The sequence below is a fragment of the Plectropomus leopardus genome, chromosome 17, assembly GCF_026936395.1.
Source record: "Plectropomus leopardus strain MGB_pleo_1.0 chromosome 17, ASM2693639v1, whole genome shotgun sequence".
NCBI lineage: Eukaryota > Metazoa > Chordata > Actinopteri > Perciformes > Serranidae > Plectropomus > Plectropomus leopardus.
The window spans coordinates 16,263,814-16,281,049 of NC_142192.1; the positions used below are offsets into that span (position 1 = coordinate 16,263,814).

Consider the following 17,236-nt stretch of genomic DNA (forward strand, 5'->3'; position numbering starts at 1 on the left):
GCTTTGTTAATCCTTTGAATACACTAATTTGTAAATTCCAAACTGAAATGAGTATATTAATTAAAAATATTAAAATTATTAACAAATGCATAGACAACAACTAAGACGTACTCAATCTGTGCATCAATACACAATTTTTGAGGTAAACTTTGAAAACAAATGCACTGTTGCTTCTTTTTGTTATTACTCGTGCCAAATTTAGATTATTCTCACAACTAGAAAAGTTTCAGATACAACAATTTTTTTTTGTTTTGTTTTGTTTTGACCTCTGCAGGAATGTATAGTGTCATTTGAAACAAATTACTTAGACAGATGAAACATATATAGCCAAAGTATACACTGCATTTTTTTCACCCTATAATTTAAAATAATAAATAGATGAATATAAATTTTAAAAAATAAAATAAATAAATAAATTAGACCTGCTGTCTTTTATCATATTTACTGAGAGGTATATGATGATAAGTATGTTTGATATACAACGTTTAAGCACAAAATGCATACACGCTATGTAATGAATGCATTTCTGATTCAATTAAAATGCTCAACTTGATTATGAGATAAGATTATCTGCGTTGAGCAACAAGCAAATGTTAATAGTGATATTAGGAAGGTCAGAAACTCCACAGCAATATATAGCTGGAAATAAACAGCTTATAATACAACATATATGCATATGCGCCAGAGGACTATGAAAGAAACTCCACTTCCGGTATATTTTAGACACATTTTTAAGATCTCCACAAAATTTAAGAGAAAAACAGCCAAATCTACTTACAAGTCATGACGATCTGTTTCCAGCGTATAGAGTTCTGTCAGGGGAGAGGAGATCTGACTCGCACCCTGCAGAGGATCACTTCAAATGAAAATAAGGCAGATTTTCAGATCTATTTCTGACCCCCGGGGCATTCATTATTCAACAAGTCACGTGTACGGGGCGAATTAAAATTTCAGTACATTGGAAGTGACCTCTATTCGCGAATCAAATGACTTGAAATCTCGTAATTGAACTAGTTGGACTTCTTGGAGTCTGCGCAAAATCGGTGCCAATTTGCCTCAACGCCATCTTCTGCGCAGCTTCCATGTCTGCAGCAAAAGCTGCACAGATATGCAAGAAGGTTTCGATATTTCTGCAGGATTATTTTTTTATATGCTGACACAAAAAAGTTGAGTGAAAGATGCAACAAAAACTGAACGGAAAGGGATAAATTACTGTGACTATGTGTCTGTCACTCTGTGGCTTTTACTGTGGGAATTCTGATGTCAGTTGTATCTAATTAAATGCATTGCAAACCCATACATTATGCTATTATTGGCATATATACGGAGCAGAAACCATCAGCGCCAAAACGTATTTAAAATCATACTAAATTACATGCGAAATGCGAACATGTTTCAGCACATGCCTGGCCTCTCCATACAGCCTGACACGAGTGTTTCTTTGATATATTGCAGAAGAGCTGTCCCTAAGTATAATTTTGGGAAAATTCATGGCACGGATTCACACCTAAACGCCGTTTTTGTTTCCGCGCTGTCTCTGGGTAGATCTTAAATGAGAAGAAAAAGCTCGCGGAGGTCTCAGCGCTGATGTATGGTCTGAACATTGTGTGTGTCGAAAGGTCAGGGGTCAAAAGAAGTGCTCTGAGCCGGTGATTGGCCAGAGTTGGCCGTGTCCCCTGGTTGAACTCTCTATTGTTTGGATGTAGCAGGTAGTGACCAACACTCACACTCTGGTGCACTGAGGTTGGCTTGAGATCTCCTTATAATGGCAAGTGAGAACAATATGTGTGGCCGGATACATTTAACTATTTGGGGCTTGATTCCCGTGTCAGTAGCAAAGCCTGCAACATTTGAGCAGCTGATATCTGCCTACTAAATTCCAACCACACATCATCTTTATCCACGAAAATACGCATGACATTTATGCACATTTTACGGATTAGAATCGCAGCCAGTTGAGCATTATAAGACATAGTGCATAGTCAGACACATCATCATTTTTACGCAATATGTTGCAGATGGGGATAGGTTTTGCAAGATATTTCCGAAAAAAAGGTTACACACATTAAGCACCTAAAAATGTAGGAACTCTTTCCCTCTATGTAAATCTTACTTTAAATGAAACTTGGCAACTTTACGCACGGATTAACAAGTGAATTATCTCTGCAAATAATGTAAATTACAGCATATTGATTTTGATTCAATTTAGATAAAGTAGAGGGATATAACAGAAGCATATAAAAAGAATTATGAAAGCATGGCGCAGCAAATTATCCAATGTTCGAACACACTATCACAATTTTATGCACGTATCTCCAAACACTGGATAACTGATTCAAATGTGTAAAATAAAACTTCTAAAATAACTCTAAGCCCCCCTGCTGAAGTCAACACAAACAGCATGAAAAATAATTTTTTTGAGTATGAAAACGCAATCCAAAAATCGGGAATTAAATTTTTTGTTAAAGAGGAACCTAATTTGGCATATTCTTACGCGCGGCTTTAAATATACATGTTGCGCTCAACTCAAATTTTCAATGAGAAAATGTGTAAAGCCAAGTCAGCCTTATAAGTGAAGTACACATTTATTTCACAAGGACACATTGAGCCTACACTAGCCTACATCACAACGGTCATTACTGAGACAACACATACAAATATTCACAGTTTAGAACACAGCACAACATGGGACGGACTAGCACAAATAAACCAAGAGACCTTACAACACCAACGAACAGAATCCTACATGACGAAATGCTTTCCTTATTGTGCCTTCATTATGATTTGCTATGTACATTAAAATGTGAAAGTCACCTGGACTACATTCAACAGTAAACCGACCCACTCAAACGCACAAACTACACTGTTACTCTGACTGATGCCATATAACCTCTAAAACTGCCGTCTGCTTTTCTAACAGGCATCTAGAGTCTCGCTAAATATCTTTCAAGTATATTAGAGCTTTCCATGAGCAATAATAAAAAATAAAAACGAAGAGAACATAGAAAAATGAGTCCAAACTTACTTTTACCTCACTCAGTTTTAACTGTAATGATACAATTTGATCCAACGTCTGAATGTGCGTTATCCTTCTTTCATAATAATAAACAAATATATAAACACTTCAATTGCCACCGTGGCAAGTAAAGGTGAATTTCAAGCTTATATGAGGAGGACGACCGGACAGGGAGAGGGGACAGGACGTGACAGGGGCCCAATGGCAGAGGCAAGGTGAAAGAGATAACACCATGTGTGTGTAAAATACTGAGAATCGGTCCATCAAATTCCACTTGTGATATTTGCCATCTCAGTCTGGATTGGGTTCTTTTTTGTGGGATGGGTGTTCATTCAAGCACTATAGACCTGCGGTGCACGGCGTGGGGACAAGCTGCTGGCCTGTTTTGATCTGCTGCTGCTGGGCCCCCGAGGCTGAGGACGAGGCCGAGCTGCTGGAGGAGCGGATCTTGGTGTTAGGGAGCTTATGCTCCTTCTTCCACTTCATCCTCCGGTTCTGAAACCAGATCTTGACCTGGCGCTCGGACAGACACATGGTGTGCGCAATCTCCACCCGCCTGCGCCGGGTCAGGTACCGGTTGAAGTGGAACTCCTTCTCCAGCTCCAGAGCCTGCTGGCGGGTGTAGGCAGTGCGGGACCTCTTGGGCACTCCTCCATTGTAATTGGGATTGACTGGAGAGGGGGGAAAAGCCAGGCAAGCAAGCAGGTGTTACACGCAGGCTGATAGCGTTTATTCCAAACCTATAGTCCCTCCACTGAACACATTACGCGCTTTGAAAATCACATTTCTGGGTTTGGTGGGAAATCACAGCCGCTCTGTTTGTTTTACTCAGTTTACGGACATGACCTTAATGTGGAGATGCCGAGTGTACAAGCACTCGCATCCAGGGACATATCAAGCTTAGAAATGATTAACAAAACAGCGGGGTTGGATATTACAGTTTGGCTCGGCTCCAGTGGTGAAGGTAGTTTGGGTTAAAAAGCAACAAAGGCACATGGCCCCGACAGACGAACACAGGCAATAAAATTTACGAGGGTCCTTAATTACCGACCCTGCTGCTCGATAGTCGTAAATTGCTGTTGTAAGGGCTGCTACTAGTGCTGCCTCAATAGGCTTGCGTGTGTTCCAGTGGTTGTTTCTCAGTGGTTCTGCTATTTAACCGTGACGATAACTCACCGTTGCTAACGTGAACCTTTTTCATCCAAGGATAGACCACCGGCTCCTTGCCCTTCGCTACGCCGGGATATACCTCACTGGCGAGGCTGCAGTCTTTGCTGGCATTTGCCCCTGCGCCACCGTCTGGGGCCACGGTGAGGCGAGGACCGTGGCTCTGTGGAACCGGCTGCGGCTGTGCGTGGTGCCCCTCGCCGAAATCATCGAGTCCAGTGGCGGGGACGTTACCGTAATCGTAGCCCGTTTCTGTGTAGTTTGACCTCGGATAGGATGGCTCGTCGTGATGGGGGAAGCCCGTATCTTTTGGCCGCTCGTAGTAATCACCAGGGTTTGGAATGTATCCGCTCTGCTGATATTCGTCGCATGGAGGAAAGGACGGCTCGATATAGTTGGAGTTTATCAAGTAGGAACTCATGGTCATTAATTTGTGAAGTGCAACAATACTAATTTTTATCGCGCTGTCGTTTTTCTGATCTCCACAAAACCCTCCTACTCCCTGTCAAATGTACAAAGTTGCCTGGTCACGTGTGAAGCGCCACCAATCACCGCTTGTCCTGTGGGCATCATGTAAACAGGAACCAATGGAAAGCATGGCATTGGTACCACCAACACTGCTCGGACTGGCTTACGTTGATGTTTTCCTTATTAAATCACAGTATATAAAGCAAAACCAATCACCTAACTTGTTTACTGCATGGGGCCAAACTTATGTGGGTGAGGCTTTTCCTGCATGTGGAAAAAATCCACCTCCTCTGAAAAAGAGATGTGAAATTCAAGCCCTGATAAAATGAAGGTTATCACAAACAAAGGCTGTTTCTAATAGTGGCGTGAATATAGCATGTTGGAGTTTCAAACGTGTTGAATCCCAATAAAGACACAAGCGGGAAAACAAACAAACAAAAAAAGGAGCATAAAATGTAATGCTGTATATTCAAATGATCGAAACCGAAGAGCGTCCTGCAAGCACTGACGAGCCGCTGCTCTGCGGACACACACGCCTGCATATAAAGCATATGACTTGTGCATCAGTAAAACCTGGTGAATACCCGCTTATGACACACACATTAACAACTTACATCTCTCACGCTGCACACCTGCGCGCATGCAAAAGGCCACTTTTTCTTCCTTTCATAGGTACAAATGTGAAAACGTTTTTTTCCTGCATTTTGCAAGGACATTGCAATAATTTTAAGCTGTTTTTGCACCACATGAAAGTTATCTGGCACTGATCGCACGGCCGTCACGTATTATCAGTGCTCCTGTGTCAGCTGCCACTGAAAAGCACACCCAAACAACACTGGCCAAACACTCGCAGTACATGTTGTACTGTTCATTCCAACCACAAAGCGTGGGATTTTTCACCAGCACAGACCACTTCCAGAATTGCTCTGCACAGCTCACACAATCTCACGTCCAATACAAATAACCCATTCTGATTAAATCTGGAAATATATATATTATAATAATAAAGGCTTTCCACAAACAATTATGCAACATTTCCATACAAATTTGCAATATCCTAATATGCTGAGAGTGTTTAAAGGGCTTCCTGCAGTTCCACTTACTGTAAGGCAAAGATAAAAACACTGCCATGTGTTGTAACTATGAAAATATGTTTTGAATAAAGAAGGTAAAACGTTAAATTAAAGGAAAAATATTCAGTACAATAATAGATAATAATATACAAACAAGATATTTATTTTTTTACAAAATCATGTTTTCGGGGGGAGGAGGGGTGCTCAAATTTAGGAATATTCTTTGTTAGCCTTCCAGATATTTAAATATTATTAAAATTAAACAAAAAATCTTTGGAAACTGCTTATTTCTAAAGGAGAAAATATAAAATCATCTGACCGTACTCCTCGCCATCAGCCATCACGTCCAGGTCCTGTTTCCTCTCCATGTCCGAGGTGCCACACTGTATCTGCGTCCCATGAAGATGCAGCAGCTCTTCACAAAGCTCATCCACACTGTCCACGTCAACAAGGCCTCTGCATAGAGAAACAAGAGGCCAAACTTCGGAAATATTGAAAGCTTTCTTTTCAAACCTTTTTTTCCCCTTTTTTTCCCCCGGTCCCCTCCTATTCTATTCGCTCCTCTAAACAGAGATAACTTCTGCCTGACCCCAAAGTGACACCATTTCCATTTTGTTTCTGATTAATCTTGCCCATTGACAGTCTTTGTTAAACAACAAGGCGTGCCCCCTTTTTCCAAAGAGGCGACATTTTCATATCTGTTAGACGCAGTGACCTGGGGTTCACCCCGGACTTGGACTTCAGTTTTGCAGGGGTCTGTTCATCTCTGAGTGGAATTGGGGGAGCACTTAGCGTGGGTCAGCACCCTGCAAGGTCCCCAAAGGATTTTAAAAATGTGCAAAAGACTTCAAACCATCTAGAAAACCTCACGTCGAGGTATGAGTTAGAATCTATGGAATATTGGATCTTGCAACTACAGAGCTCTGCTGCAGATGATATATTTAACATGAAATCTTTTTTCCCCTCATAGAGCTGATCTCCATCTCCAGATTTTGGATGCAAACGACGCAAAACAGGTGGATTTCCCCCCCACAGCAACCAGAGACAGGCCTCAGTTTCTGCTCTTCCAAAAAAGTCAGGTTTTGTTGCTGTAAGGCAAAGCTGCTACTATCTTGTGTATCTTACAGCATTTCGCACCTAACTCATTGTAAATGGCAGCTGATGTGCTTTCTGCCATATATCCACTGTATCCGTATGGCCGAGAGACCACCTGAGAGGCAATATGTCAACATAATGTCAGCGGTAAGACGACTTCACATCATATCTAAATTTACAGTCTGCTGCCATGCTATTATATATAGTTCCTGTATAAATATGGGCCAGATCAGCTTGGCTATTATCCACTTACTCTGTTGTTTTTTACAGGTCCTTCTACTTGTTGCTACTTTTATTTCTGCAATGTTTTAGCTGTGAATAACTTCATTCAAACATATCATCATGATTCGAGAATGCAGAAGAAGCATTTTAGATAACAGTCCTGGTAATACTTCCGTTATCTAGTCCACAGGCCTGCAAGGTGCTGCTGTATGTTCGAGCGAAATAAAGCATCTGGAAAACTCTCCAACAATGCAGCAACATATAATAGGATAATAACCATGCAATTGACCACTGGAGCAAAAGGAAGCATTTGGAAACAATGTGAAAGTAGCTTACTATCTTGGTAATTTTCCACAAAATTGAAACACCCATTTTGCTCCTAATGAAAATAAAAACCGTTACAGCTTTTGTGTTGGAGATTTTATTCTAAGACTAAATAATCTAACAGCCAGATCACGGTGTTCCCTTTCAGCGCGTATACTGTGAGGTGAAGGTCTATTTAAGCAATATACATCATGCTGACAGTTTACTGTAAATTTAGATTATCAGAGAAGTGCTGTGACGATGGTGACAGATTGCAGATGGCTCTCACAAGGTCTCTCGTCTATACGGAGCCCTAACGGCGGAAAATAAAAAATCCTCTCTGCATTCAAGTTGTGCCAACGATTCGGGCCAGAAAACACCTTTATGGAAATATTTTGATATAGGTAAACGCTCATAATAAAATCTTTTTATACAGTGTGTCACGTGTTTTTTTCCAGCACTTTAGAGAAAGGGCTGGCAACAGTAGGAGCTTTAACAATAACTGGGAATGGTCACTAGCTTATATATATAGCTGCTTTGATTAGAGCACGAGCAGAGTGACCTTCACACCGTTAACGGGGGTTAAAAGAGGGAAACAAAAGCAACTTTATCCTTTAGAAGGTGCATAGGCAACTTACTTATCCCTCTAAGTACATAGGTTGTTATATTCGACAGTACAGAGGCTGTATTAAGTGAACGTACAGAGTCAGAATACTTCCAAGAACATTAAAACTAATGTTTCCAAAACATTAAAGGTATGACTGAACTCACAGATAGTTTTAAAAGTTTGATAAGTCGAATTGTGCACTTTAAGATGATTTAACACTATTTAACAATCAGACTGTCAATCTTTGAATGCAAAACAATTGTTTTTTATATTGAAAACATATGAAATGATGCTTTCGGTTTAAAAATATTTAACCTGATTGTTTTTTGTTTTTTTTTAAAAGTGTGTAACAACATTATTTAGCGGCGTGACTTTCGGTAAACGCATGTACAAACCATCGTGACGATACCATTCTTTATTTACCTTCATTCGAGTTTTACCTTTTAAATTCAATAAACAAAGTTTTATGAACAAAATACTCCCTTTATCTTAATTTAATCCATCGTTATTTGGGCATTTAAACTCTTTATAAAGTGCAAAACATGTATTTGTGTCGCGCTTTGCGCTTTTTTTCTGTCTACAACTGTGTTAAATTACTACAAATAAAATAAAGTTTTGAAAGTTTGCAAAATAAAGTGTTTCCTTCTTTATGAAATTCATGTCAAGGTGAGAATAAAAAGTTGATGGAAACGAAATTGAAAATACTGACAGATTTTTTTTGGTCCTCTTTCCTAAAATGATGTCTTGTAAGAAGTTTTTCTCAATTCTAATTTTTATTGAAAATTTTTACTTTTTAACAAATAGTTGTTATGTTCTTGTGTGTTACGTTGCTGACGACAAATAGAAGTTGTGCGATTTTACCGAGTCTCAGTTTTAGGCTTTTTGAGAATAATATACGTCAAATAATTTTGTTTTTTCTGTTAATTTGAGTTTGTTATCAGCCATATTTTCGAATTTTTATTTTTTATTTGGCCTTCACGTCTACAACCAAAGTGCTTTATAAAATACTCTTTTCCCCTAAGCGGTTAAATGGGCCCAGTAAATAGAATAAATAAAATAAAGGCCATCATATATATTATATATTGCTATAAAAAGAAATGATTTTTAAAACTCTCCCTCTACGAGTCACAAAAACATCTGTGACATTTCTGTTTTCTTGAAAAGCTTCTATTCAGCGGATCAGGAAGAGAGGGGCTAAATGTTTTTTAAGGGGTCCGGGGGCTCAATTTGGGGGCTGTGGGCCTTCCCATTACCCTGTGACCGGGTCGAGAGTATCAATCCTCAAAATGCAAATTTTGCCCTCGTCCCTAAACATATCAAATGCAATTTATTCAAAGGAAATTCACCAATCAACCGCCCTAATAAAACGCCAGCCACTCAATCTTGTTGCTGGGGACGGGTGGGGGGTCCCCTCCCCCGGTCCCAAACGCGAGGTCACCGCGCTTTCAGGGTTCACCTGGAGTGCACCGTGCAACATATGTAATTCAAAGCTATTCTGTCTTTTGTGTGGAGAGTCAAGATCGCTATTATAAGGCTGGCATCAAGCTCCGAGTGAACAGATGACGGAGACTTGTTCAGCGCGTAAACTTTTGACCCCAATTTTTCCTCCTCTTCTGCAGCTATCTCGCCCTCATCTGTCCCGGCCCAGTGAGATATCTGCCCCTCTCGAAACGAAAAATTGATTTGAACAATGTGTATATCTCTTGCCATCGCGATGATCATTTTCACAAATTTCATAATTAGAGAAGATGCCAGCACAAGACCTGAAATGCAATTGTGTCTTTATGATGTTTCCAAAGAGGGAGTGAAAAGATAAATCCAATAGGCTCCCACTCAAGACTAATAGGGCCGTAAAATATGCAAATCATTCATTAGCGTTATAGAGCAACCAAAGCAGCCAAAAGTCTTTGTTGGAGGCAACACTTTAAGTTGGACTCCCCCTCTCTCTTCACACGGTCTTTTCCTCTTGTGCGGGGATGTTACCACGGGCTCTGTGCCCCTCGGTAAATTCATTTATACGCATTATGCTTATAGGCAAAGCCGAGCAAACGTGTCATTAACGTGAAGGCGCGTGTGCGCGCGGTGCTGTGGATGTGTGAGTGGTTTCCCTCTCTCCATACAGCAGGGTGACAGTGAACTTGGCCTAAAGCGAGCTCTGCTGGTGGCTCTGAGAGGATGCAGATTTATCTTGGTGCTGTGGCTGACCTCCAGATGAACCTACAGCACTCCTCTCTCTCTCTCGGTCTCTCTCTCTTTCTCTTTCTCTCTCTGCCTGGCTGTGTGCCGCACATGGGGCCCTGTCGAAATTTCTCCTTTTGAAATATTGGCAAGGGTTTTAATTTCCAAATAGCCGCACTCTCCGAGTGTCTGTTGTATTTTCAGCGTGTCTGAAATCAAACTGGAAAGAGCGCAAATCGCGTATTTCGTTAAGACGGTGACTTCTTTACATAACAATGAGCAAAATGTGTTAAGCAGTAAAGAAAAGGTATCAGGAGCGTGACTTGGATTATTAAGGTTATTTGGAACCTGGAAAAAAGAGGGAAAAATAAATCAATTTCCGAAGAATTTCGCCTCGTCTGTGCAGAATTTATTCTCAAAATGAGACCAGATTTTAAATTCGACTCCAGCATTTGTGGAAATTGATTTAATAACTCATCTAAAGTGATACAAAAAATATTTATTTGCAATAGCCTTTAATGATCCCAGCGCGAGTGCTGTAGGCCTCTGCGTCAAATACAAAACTTGGTGTTTAAGTTATGGAAGCTGGCGGACGAAGCTGCAAATCCGCTCAGGTAACAACTTTAAGAAAGCTGTATTTTAAGTTTGTTTGCTGCCAAAAGCTCACAAGATTCAAAAAGTGATATCCATGAGAAATGTTTTCATTTTTGGCCTAAAAATTTAAAAATGGACCCAGGCGCGTCCTCGCACGCTCTTTAGCTGCAAAAATGAGCAATGATGTACAAGAAAAAGGCCAACTCGTACAAAAAAAGACAGAAAGAAATTATATTATTTACCCCCATTTTCAGCCCATTGTTTTTTTGGAATAAGGGTCCACGGTGGCTGGTTTCGCCCGAGCACTGATCGGCCAAGAGGTCACCATAAAGCGAGAGTGACTTTTAAGAGGTCATCTGAACTTTTCAACCCCAAACACAAAACGACGTGGCTGACACAAAACGGAATTCCTTTTCAAATGTCTCCCTGCTGCTGTTTGTCCCCATGTTGTGTTTACTTGACACTTTACAGCCTGTCCTAAAGCCATACACGGTGCCAACATGTGGAGCTCAACAAAAAAACAACTGCAACTTTTTTTTTCTTATCATGGACCTCCAACTTCCAAAAGTCATCAGCACATACAGAATCCAATCAAACGGAGCGAGCTGTAAATCTGTAGGCCTGCATTAGCGCTTAACTTTATCAAGGAAATCTCCACACATCCCTTGGAAACTTTCTGGTTCACGGTCTGTGAATCCTCCAATGTAATAAAACGACAACAACTAGAAGTTTGTGGGGGTGGAAATGGACACAGAGATAATTATCCAACATGTAAAAATGGATTATGAGTTACACCACAGATGGAGGGAAACAAGTTACACGGGGAAGGAAGCAATTAAATAGCCATGAGCCGGACCCAACCCTGCGCAACATCTGCCGAGACCAGTATTCAGCGCTGCACAACTGACAAATTAGTGTAATGGACTAATAGGGACAGATAGAGGGAGCGAATACAATAATATGGCTGTTTAACACGGGCTGGCTGTTCTCGGGCTACCGGATAGTCTGCAGGAACTTACCCAGAGACGCGGTCCTCATCCTGGAGAGCGTCCGGTCCATAGTGAGGCAGACTGAGCAACAGAGACGCTCTGTACCGGTCAAGTAACACTTACAGCCTGCAAAGAGAGAGTCAGACGAAGCCTTGCCGTCAGTGCGATTATATGTTATGTGCAATATACTGTCAACTCCCCAAAACCATAAAACTTACTTTAATGGCTACCACGTGACCGTTTATGGCCAGTGAGCCTATCTGGCCGCGCTCCGGATGATTTTTACGATCTAATTCATAGACAAAACCCCCCATTCATTTAGCACCCAAATGTCAGAGAGCCAGAATCGGCCCTAATAAAGTTTACAGCTAGAAAAGTCGAGCTGATTCTCCGGGAATAGCCCAGGAGTCTGTGCGCAAAAGGGGACGCCCGGCCACTGGAGCAGCTTAGTGGCCAAGGACCCCCCCCCCAAAAAAAAGCTCCACGACAAGGTGAGTAAAACATGAAGCTTTCATTCGAAAGGGACCTGTTGAATTCAAGGATTTACTTGAAGCAATTTTTGGTCAGCTTAAACAGGTCAGGATTTTAGAGCAAACATGCAACTCTCCTCTTCCAGTCTTGGCAAAAGCTTGATTTTTTTTTTAAACAAAAACCCACACAGTAATCTTGCCGTTCCAGTAGAAATTTTATTATAATGGCCATCATCATCATCATTGTTATAGTATATTCTTGACTTCCAGTCTTTTAAAAACATTTACAAAAAGCTAATCACGATGGAGTTTATACACATAGGCTATGAAATTTACTGTGGGGACCCTCCACATAAAAATAGCTAAAGAAAAGCAAGACAAAACACACTTTTTAACTAACATGTTGCGCCCAGGTGACAAACAGAAGCTCCTGCAGAAAAACAACTAAACAAAAAAAACGATGCAAGTCTACTGTACATACAAGACTGAGTCGGCACCTCTGTCCATACATGTGTTCACAACGCACACAATAACCACATACTGCTGGCTCTACTTTTGGAAGCAAGTTATTGACAAGTTGGTACAATACATCAAACAAATAAATACATACATATACAGTACATACATAGAAAACGAAGGCTAAACACCAAGGCAGCTCAACCTCAACCCTCTATTTATTAGGCTGGTATTTGTTCTGAGTGCATCACACAACTTTTTACTGGATTTATTTGCGGTAGGTAGGTATCATTTCAAGCTTTTTTATTTTTTCGTCTGAACAAGAAATAATTTAAACAAACATTTATTGTTGCTTTTTTCTACTAAATCTAAACAGAACTGTACATTATGCATTTTTTTACGCACATAAGCATTACCACGGTGGAAATAAAAAAGGAAATAATATTAAGGAATATAATGGGACGGTTGTCTGACATACAGAGGGCTCAGGTGGGGTGTCCCCTGTCCCGCACACAGCCCCGCTCACAAGTCTCTGCGCTTTTTTTAATCAGAAGTAGAAGTTGATATGACAATCTTTTTTTTTTTTATATAGTGCTCGTTATGAGGATTTGGATATCAAGGCCTGTAGCCTCCCCCGCCTGCAGCCGCCATGTTCATGCTCTTCAGCTTGTTGTCTTTCTTCCACTTCATCCTGCGGTTCTGAAACCAGATTTTGATCTGTCTCTCTGAGAGGCAGAGGGCATGGGCTATCTCGATCCTCCGCCTGCGGGTCAGGTACCGGTTGAAGTGGAACTCCTTCTCCAGCTCCAGGGTCTGATAGCGGGTGTATGCAGTCCTGGCTCTCTTCCCCTCTGGTCCTGACAAATCTTGCATAGACAGAAAAGAGGGGAAACATGTGAGATACAGAAGATTTAAGAAGAAAAAAAATAGTGTAGCAACTTTTTGGGGGGCTACATTTCTCACTTTTTTTATATTGCCTGTTTGTTTTTTACGCACGATGTTTCCATAAAACTAAATTCACCAAACGAGATAATTATCATTCAAAACATCAAAGCAAAGTAAAATACACACCTTTTCAACTAATGCACCTTGCGAAAGGGACTTAACATAATAAACTGGTATAAAATGGGCGCTATCTGACTAAAAAAAAAAAACATTTAAAAAAACGCCTACATCCTGTATACAACTTATACATGTTTAACTAACTTAAACTTTGCATGTTATTTTATTGTAGCATCCCGCACCTGGTGTGTGTTGACAGCACTGAAAAGCAGCAGTACACCAAACAGGTGAGAGGCGCATATGGCGCCGTACGCTCATTTGGAGAGTAAATATATTTTTGCACTAAAATAGTCCAATTTTCTCCTGTTTTGCCTGTGCGTAAAAAGTATTTATATTAAACTTGTTTACACCTGAACCAAACAATAACACACTGCCAGCTCTCTAAAATCAATACAAGATCGTAAAAAAAACAGTTTACCGTGATTTATATGTAGTTTTCTCATCCACGGATATATCTGAGGCTGTGTTGACTCGGTTTGAGGAGTTGTTGGTGCGCTTCCCGCTGGCTTCTCCTCCTCGAGGGGAGAAGCTTTGGACACACAGTCCCGGCTGAGCAGCAGCGTGCCTCCGTTCGAGCTCGAGCACGGGGTTGAGCACGGGGTCGTTATAGAGTTTTTCACGGCTCGGTGTTGAGATGGAGTCTCGGTGACCGGAGACGAGCTTGCGACCGAGGAGCACGGTAGTGGGTCAGGTGGTGGCGATAGAGACGATGTCCCGGTGCTGCTGGCGGACTGGGTGTACCTGACTGGCTCCACCGAGGAGGGTGTTGTCGCCGCTGAGGAGTAGCCCGGTGTCCGCTCGCTGCCCACAAAGTGTCCGGTACCGGTCCGCCCGACTGTTAGGTCCATCCCGTTGTAGCCATAGCCATACCTGCTGGAGTGCATGGCTGTTGAGTCTCTGTATTGCTCGTTTGCCGTATTATGGTCTCCATAATTATGTAACTGGAAGTCCGCGCCATTGGGATAGCGACCGCAGAATGAGTTCACAAAATAGGAGCTCATTTGTTGACAATTCCACCGTTTGCTCGTTGTAGGTATTGTTGTTGTTTTTTTTATTATTTCAGAGGTAAAACAGCATAAACCTGTGTGCTTGATTTGTGGCTCTTATGGTTTAGCGCGTCCTATAGCACCCTTGCACAATTTATGATGAATTATGGAAATGAGTGGGACCATGGACTTGATTCTCTCTTACGTAGGCACCCAAATATGGGGTACGGCAGAGTATCACGTGCTTTTGTTGACCAGTCGTAAATCCTGCTTGGTGACCTCCAGAGGTAAACTCGTGCACGCAGGAAATACTGGGTGGGATGTGAAGGGCGCGCGCCTCCATGCGCTCGTGGCTAGGGCAAGCTCTGAGCCACGGTTTGGGTGTTTTGGATTGTCGTGGTGCGCCATCCTCTGGCGCAACTGCTGCACTGCGCGTCTGCGGCGCTCTCTGAGGCGTGGGCTCCACACGGGGTCATTCGGAGGTTAACGACCATTGCGGCAAAAACCAACGGGCTCCTAAACAATATAACAAGTGGCATGCTGAGAGTGCAATCTCTGCGAGGATAGTGTACAGAAATAATTCGATCAGAATCTGTTATGCATGTTATGATGGGCGATGAGTGGAGATAGTGCGCGCAGTTAATAGAATAAAAGCCCATTCAAAACAGGGCTGCTTTTTTCACACTCTTGCTTATAATGATGAAACAACTTAATGTGGGAAAAGACTGAATAAATGTTTTAGGGAAAAATAAAAACCAAACGTAACACTGTCGAATAATAACACACAGGCTACCATTCAAGGCCCGTGCTTTATGTCACTGTGAAGAATTAATACATTTAAATATAAGCTATATGTGAAGACACGTAAACACGCATTACTGTCTATTTTAGGCTGGTTAATATTTAAGGATTCCGAACAATACGCCCTCACATGATATTATAAGCTTTCTGCATATAACTCGACTTTATTACACTCCCGTTTTAAGGCGACTCGTTGGTCATATTGACTTCTAAACACCCAATATATTATTAAACTACATTTTCAGTATTTCTATGTTTGTGAGACATCAACACAAGATCAAGAACAACATAAATTCTCTTTTTTAAAAAAGCAAATATTCGGGGTGGAGTTTTGCCATTTAAAGACACAAAAAAGACGAAATTTGAAAATATTGAAAAAGAAAACAAAAAACAATTATTGTAGAAATTGGAGCCAACGCATTTGAAATATCAAATGTAAAATAACCACAATATTCATACAATAATTCACAGTTTTAGTTTCTGGATTGTGCCATAAACTATTCGTATTCACTGGGCTACAAAGAGGAAAATTCCTGTTTCCCCCCTTGTATCCCCCACTTAAAGCCTAAAGTTACTAAAATATAAACTTTTCTGTCTTGAAGTTTGCAAAAATAACAATAACCCAACTGATTAATTGCAATGCAGCACAGACAAACTAAAGATGTTAATTATTACTATTTTTAAAGTGTTTAACCTTTCAGTTTTAGGGAAATCGTTGGGGGAAAAAAGACAAACTCCCTCCAGCTTTGACTGTACTCTTGTCAATGCACTTATCGAAAAGAGTAAATCAGCTATCTCCTATGTTAATTCTAAGCAGGAGTACAAAAACAGCAGAGCCGCTCAGAGCCCGACACACACGAAGCCTAAATACAGGCATGACGCCTCGACCGGCGCTCTCCGTTTGGTTTTCTCCTTGTGGAATTTTTATGGCACCTTCGCCTCTCCAAGGCAGCGACGTGTCCTCTGCCCCCTCACCCCCCCACCACCCCGTGTACTCGTTCCCCAGAGCAGCCCCCTTTACCCAGCACAAGCCCAATCATGTGTTTCTGACAAAAACAGTAAGATATAGATTATTTATTCTGTCCCAGGTATGTGCGCCCTTTGCGGTAACAGACCCCCAGCCAGAAGGCACGACGAGAGGAAAACCGGGCTCACCAGTGGGCCCACACTAAAGAGAGGAGACCTACGGAGTGTGTGTTGGCTAAACAAGTCTAGCAGCTGATTTATGGCTGGCCAATGGCAACAAAGTTCCCACGAAAATTATTTCCTCTGAGTCGAGCCAGGGACACACCCAGGAACTAAATAAAGCCCAAAAGAAAAGAGATGAAAGAAGTGAGTGCGCACTGGTGTCAAACATGTCGGGCTGGGAGCGAGGGGGCCACTGCTGCAGGAAAACAGGAGGGCAGTGCACTCTGCAGGCACACTCACACACCAGCACTCCTGAGTCTAAAGGTATATGCAGTCTGATAGCCTAATATGTTTAATCCGCGTTCGGTCTTAATATCATTACGCACAGCTACAGCACGATTAAAGCTCACCGTGGTCACATTCAGGATAGTTAAAGATATTTTATGGAATACATTCTCAGCAGAATCAGCAGATGAACTCTTTTCCAATAGAAAGCATCGGAAATTAGGAGCAAAAACATAGCAGCCAAAACACATGGAGACAGCAACATTAATATTTTGCACACACAAAAAAGCCGATAACAACATAAGCAGGTATGGAACATGCAAAGTAGCAAACGGA

At 41.5% G+C, this 17,236-nt stretch overlaps 3 protein-coding genes across 4 annotated transcripts in view; all 3 read right to left on the reverse strand.

The window, feature by feature from the left end:
• hoxa3a (homeobox A3a) overlaps positions 1 to 17,236 on the reverse strand; it is a 31,560-nt gene that overhangs the window by 13,230 nt on the left and 1,094 nt on the right. The window contains exons 2-3 of one of the 2 annotated variants that reach the window (XM_088090753.1): positions 11,743 to 11,838; positions 6,044 to 6,180 (exon numbers count right to left, since the gene is read on the reverse strand). The gene's annotated coding sequence lies outside the window, so the exon portion shown is untranslated. Of the gene's footprint in view, positions 1 to 778; positions 795 to 6,043; positions 6,181 to 11,742; positions 11,839 to 17,236 lie in introns of those variants that run through there. The other variant, XM_088090755.1, reaches the window with a different exon arrangement.
• On the reverse strand, positions 2,561 to 5,602 carry hoxa4a (homeobox A4a). The gene is made up of 2 exons (XM_042507210.2): positions 4,193 to 5,602; positions 2,561 to 3,687 (listed from the first exon to the last, which is right to left on the reverse strand). The coding sequence occupies exons 1-2, from the start codon at positions 4,608 to 4,610 to the stop codon at positions 3,356 to 3,358; spliced, it is 750 nt and encodes a 249-aa protein (XP_042363144.1). The 5' UTR covers positions 4,611 to 5,602; the 3' UTR covers positions 2,561 to 3,355.
• hoxa5a (homeobox A5a) lies at positions 12,379 to 15,688 on the reverse strand. Its single transcript, XM_042507123.2, has 2 exons — positions 14,119 to 15,688; positions 12,379 to 13,504 (listed from the first exon to the last, which is right to left on the reverse strand). Exons 1-2 carry the CDS (start codon positions 14,699 to 14,701, stop codon positions 13,254 to 13,256), a joined length of 834 nt encoding a protein of 277 aa, XP_042363057.2. The 5' UTR covers positions 14,702 to 15,688; the 3' UTR covers positions 12,379 to 13,253.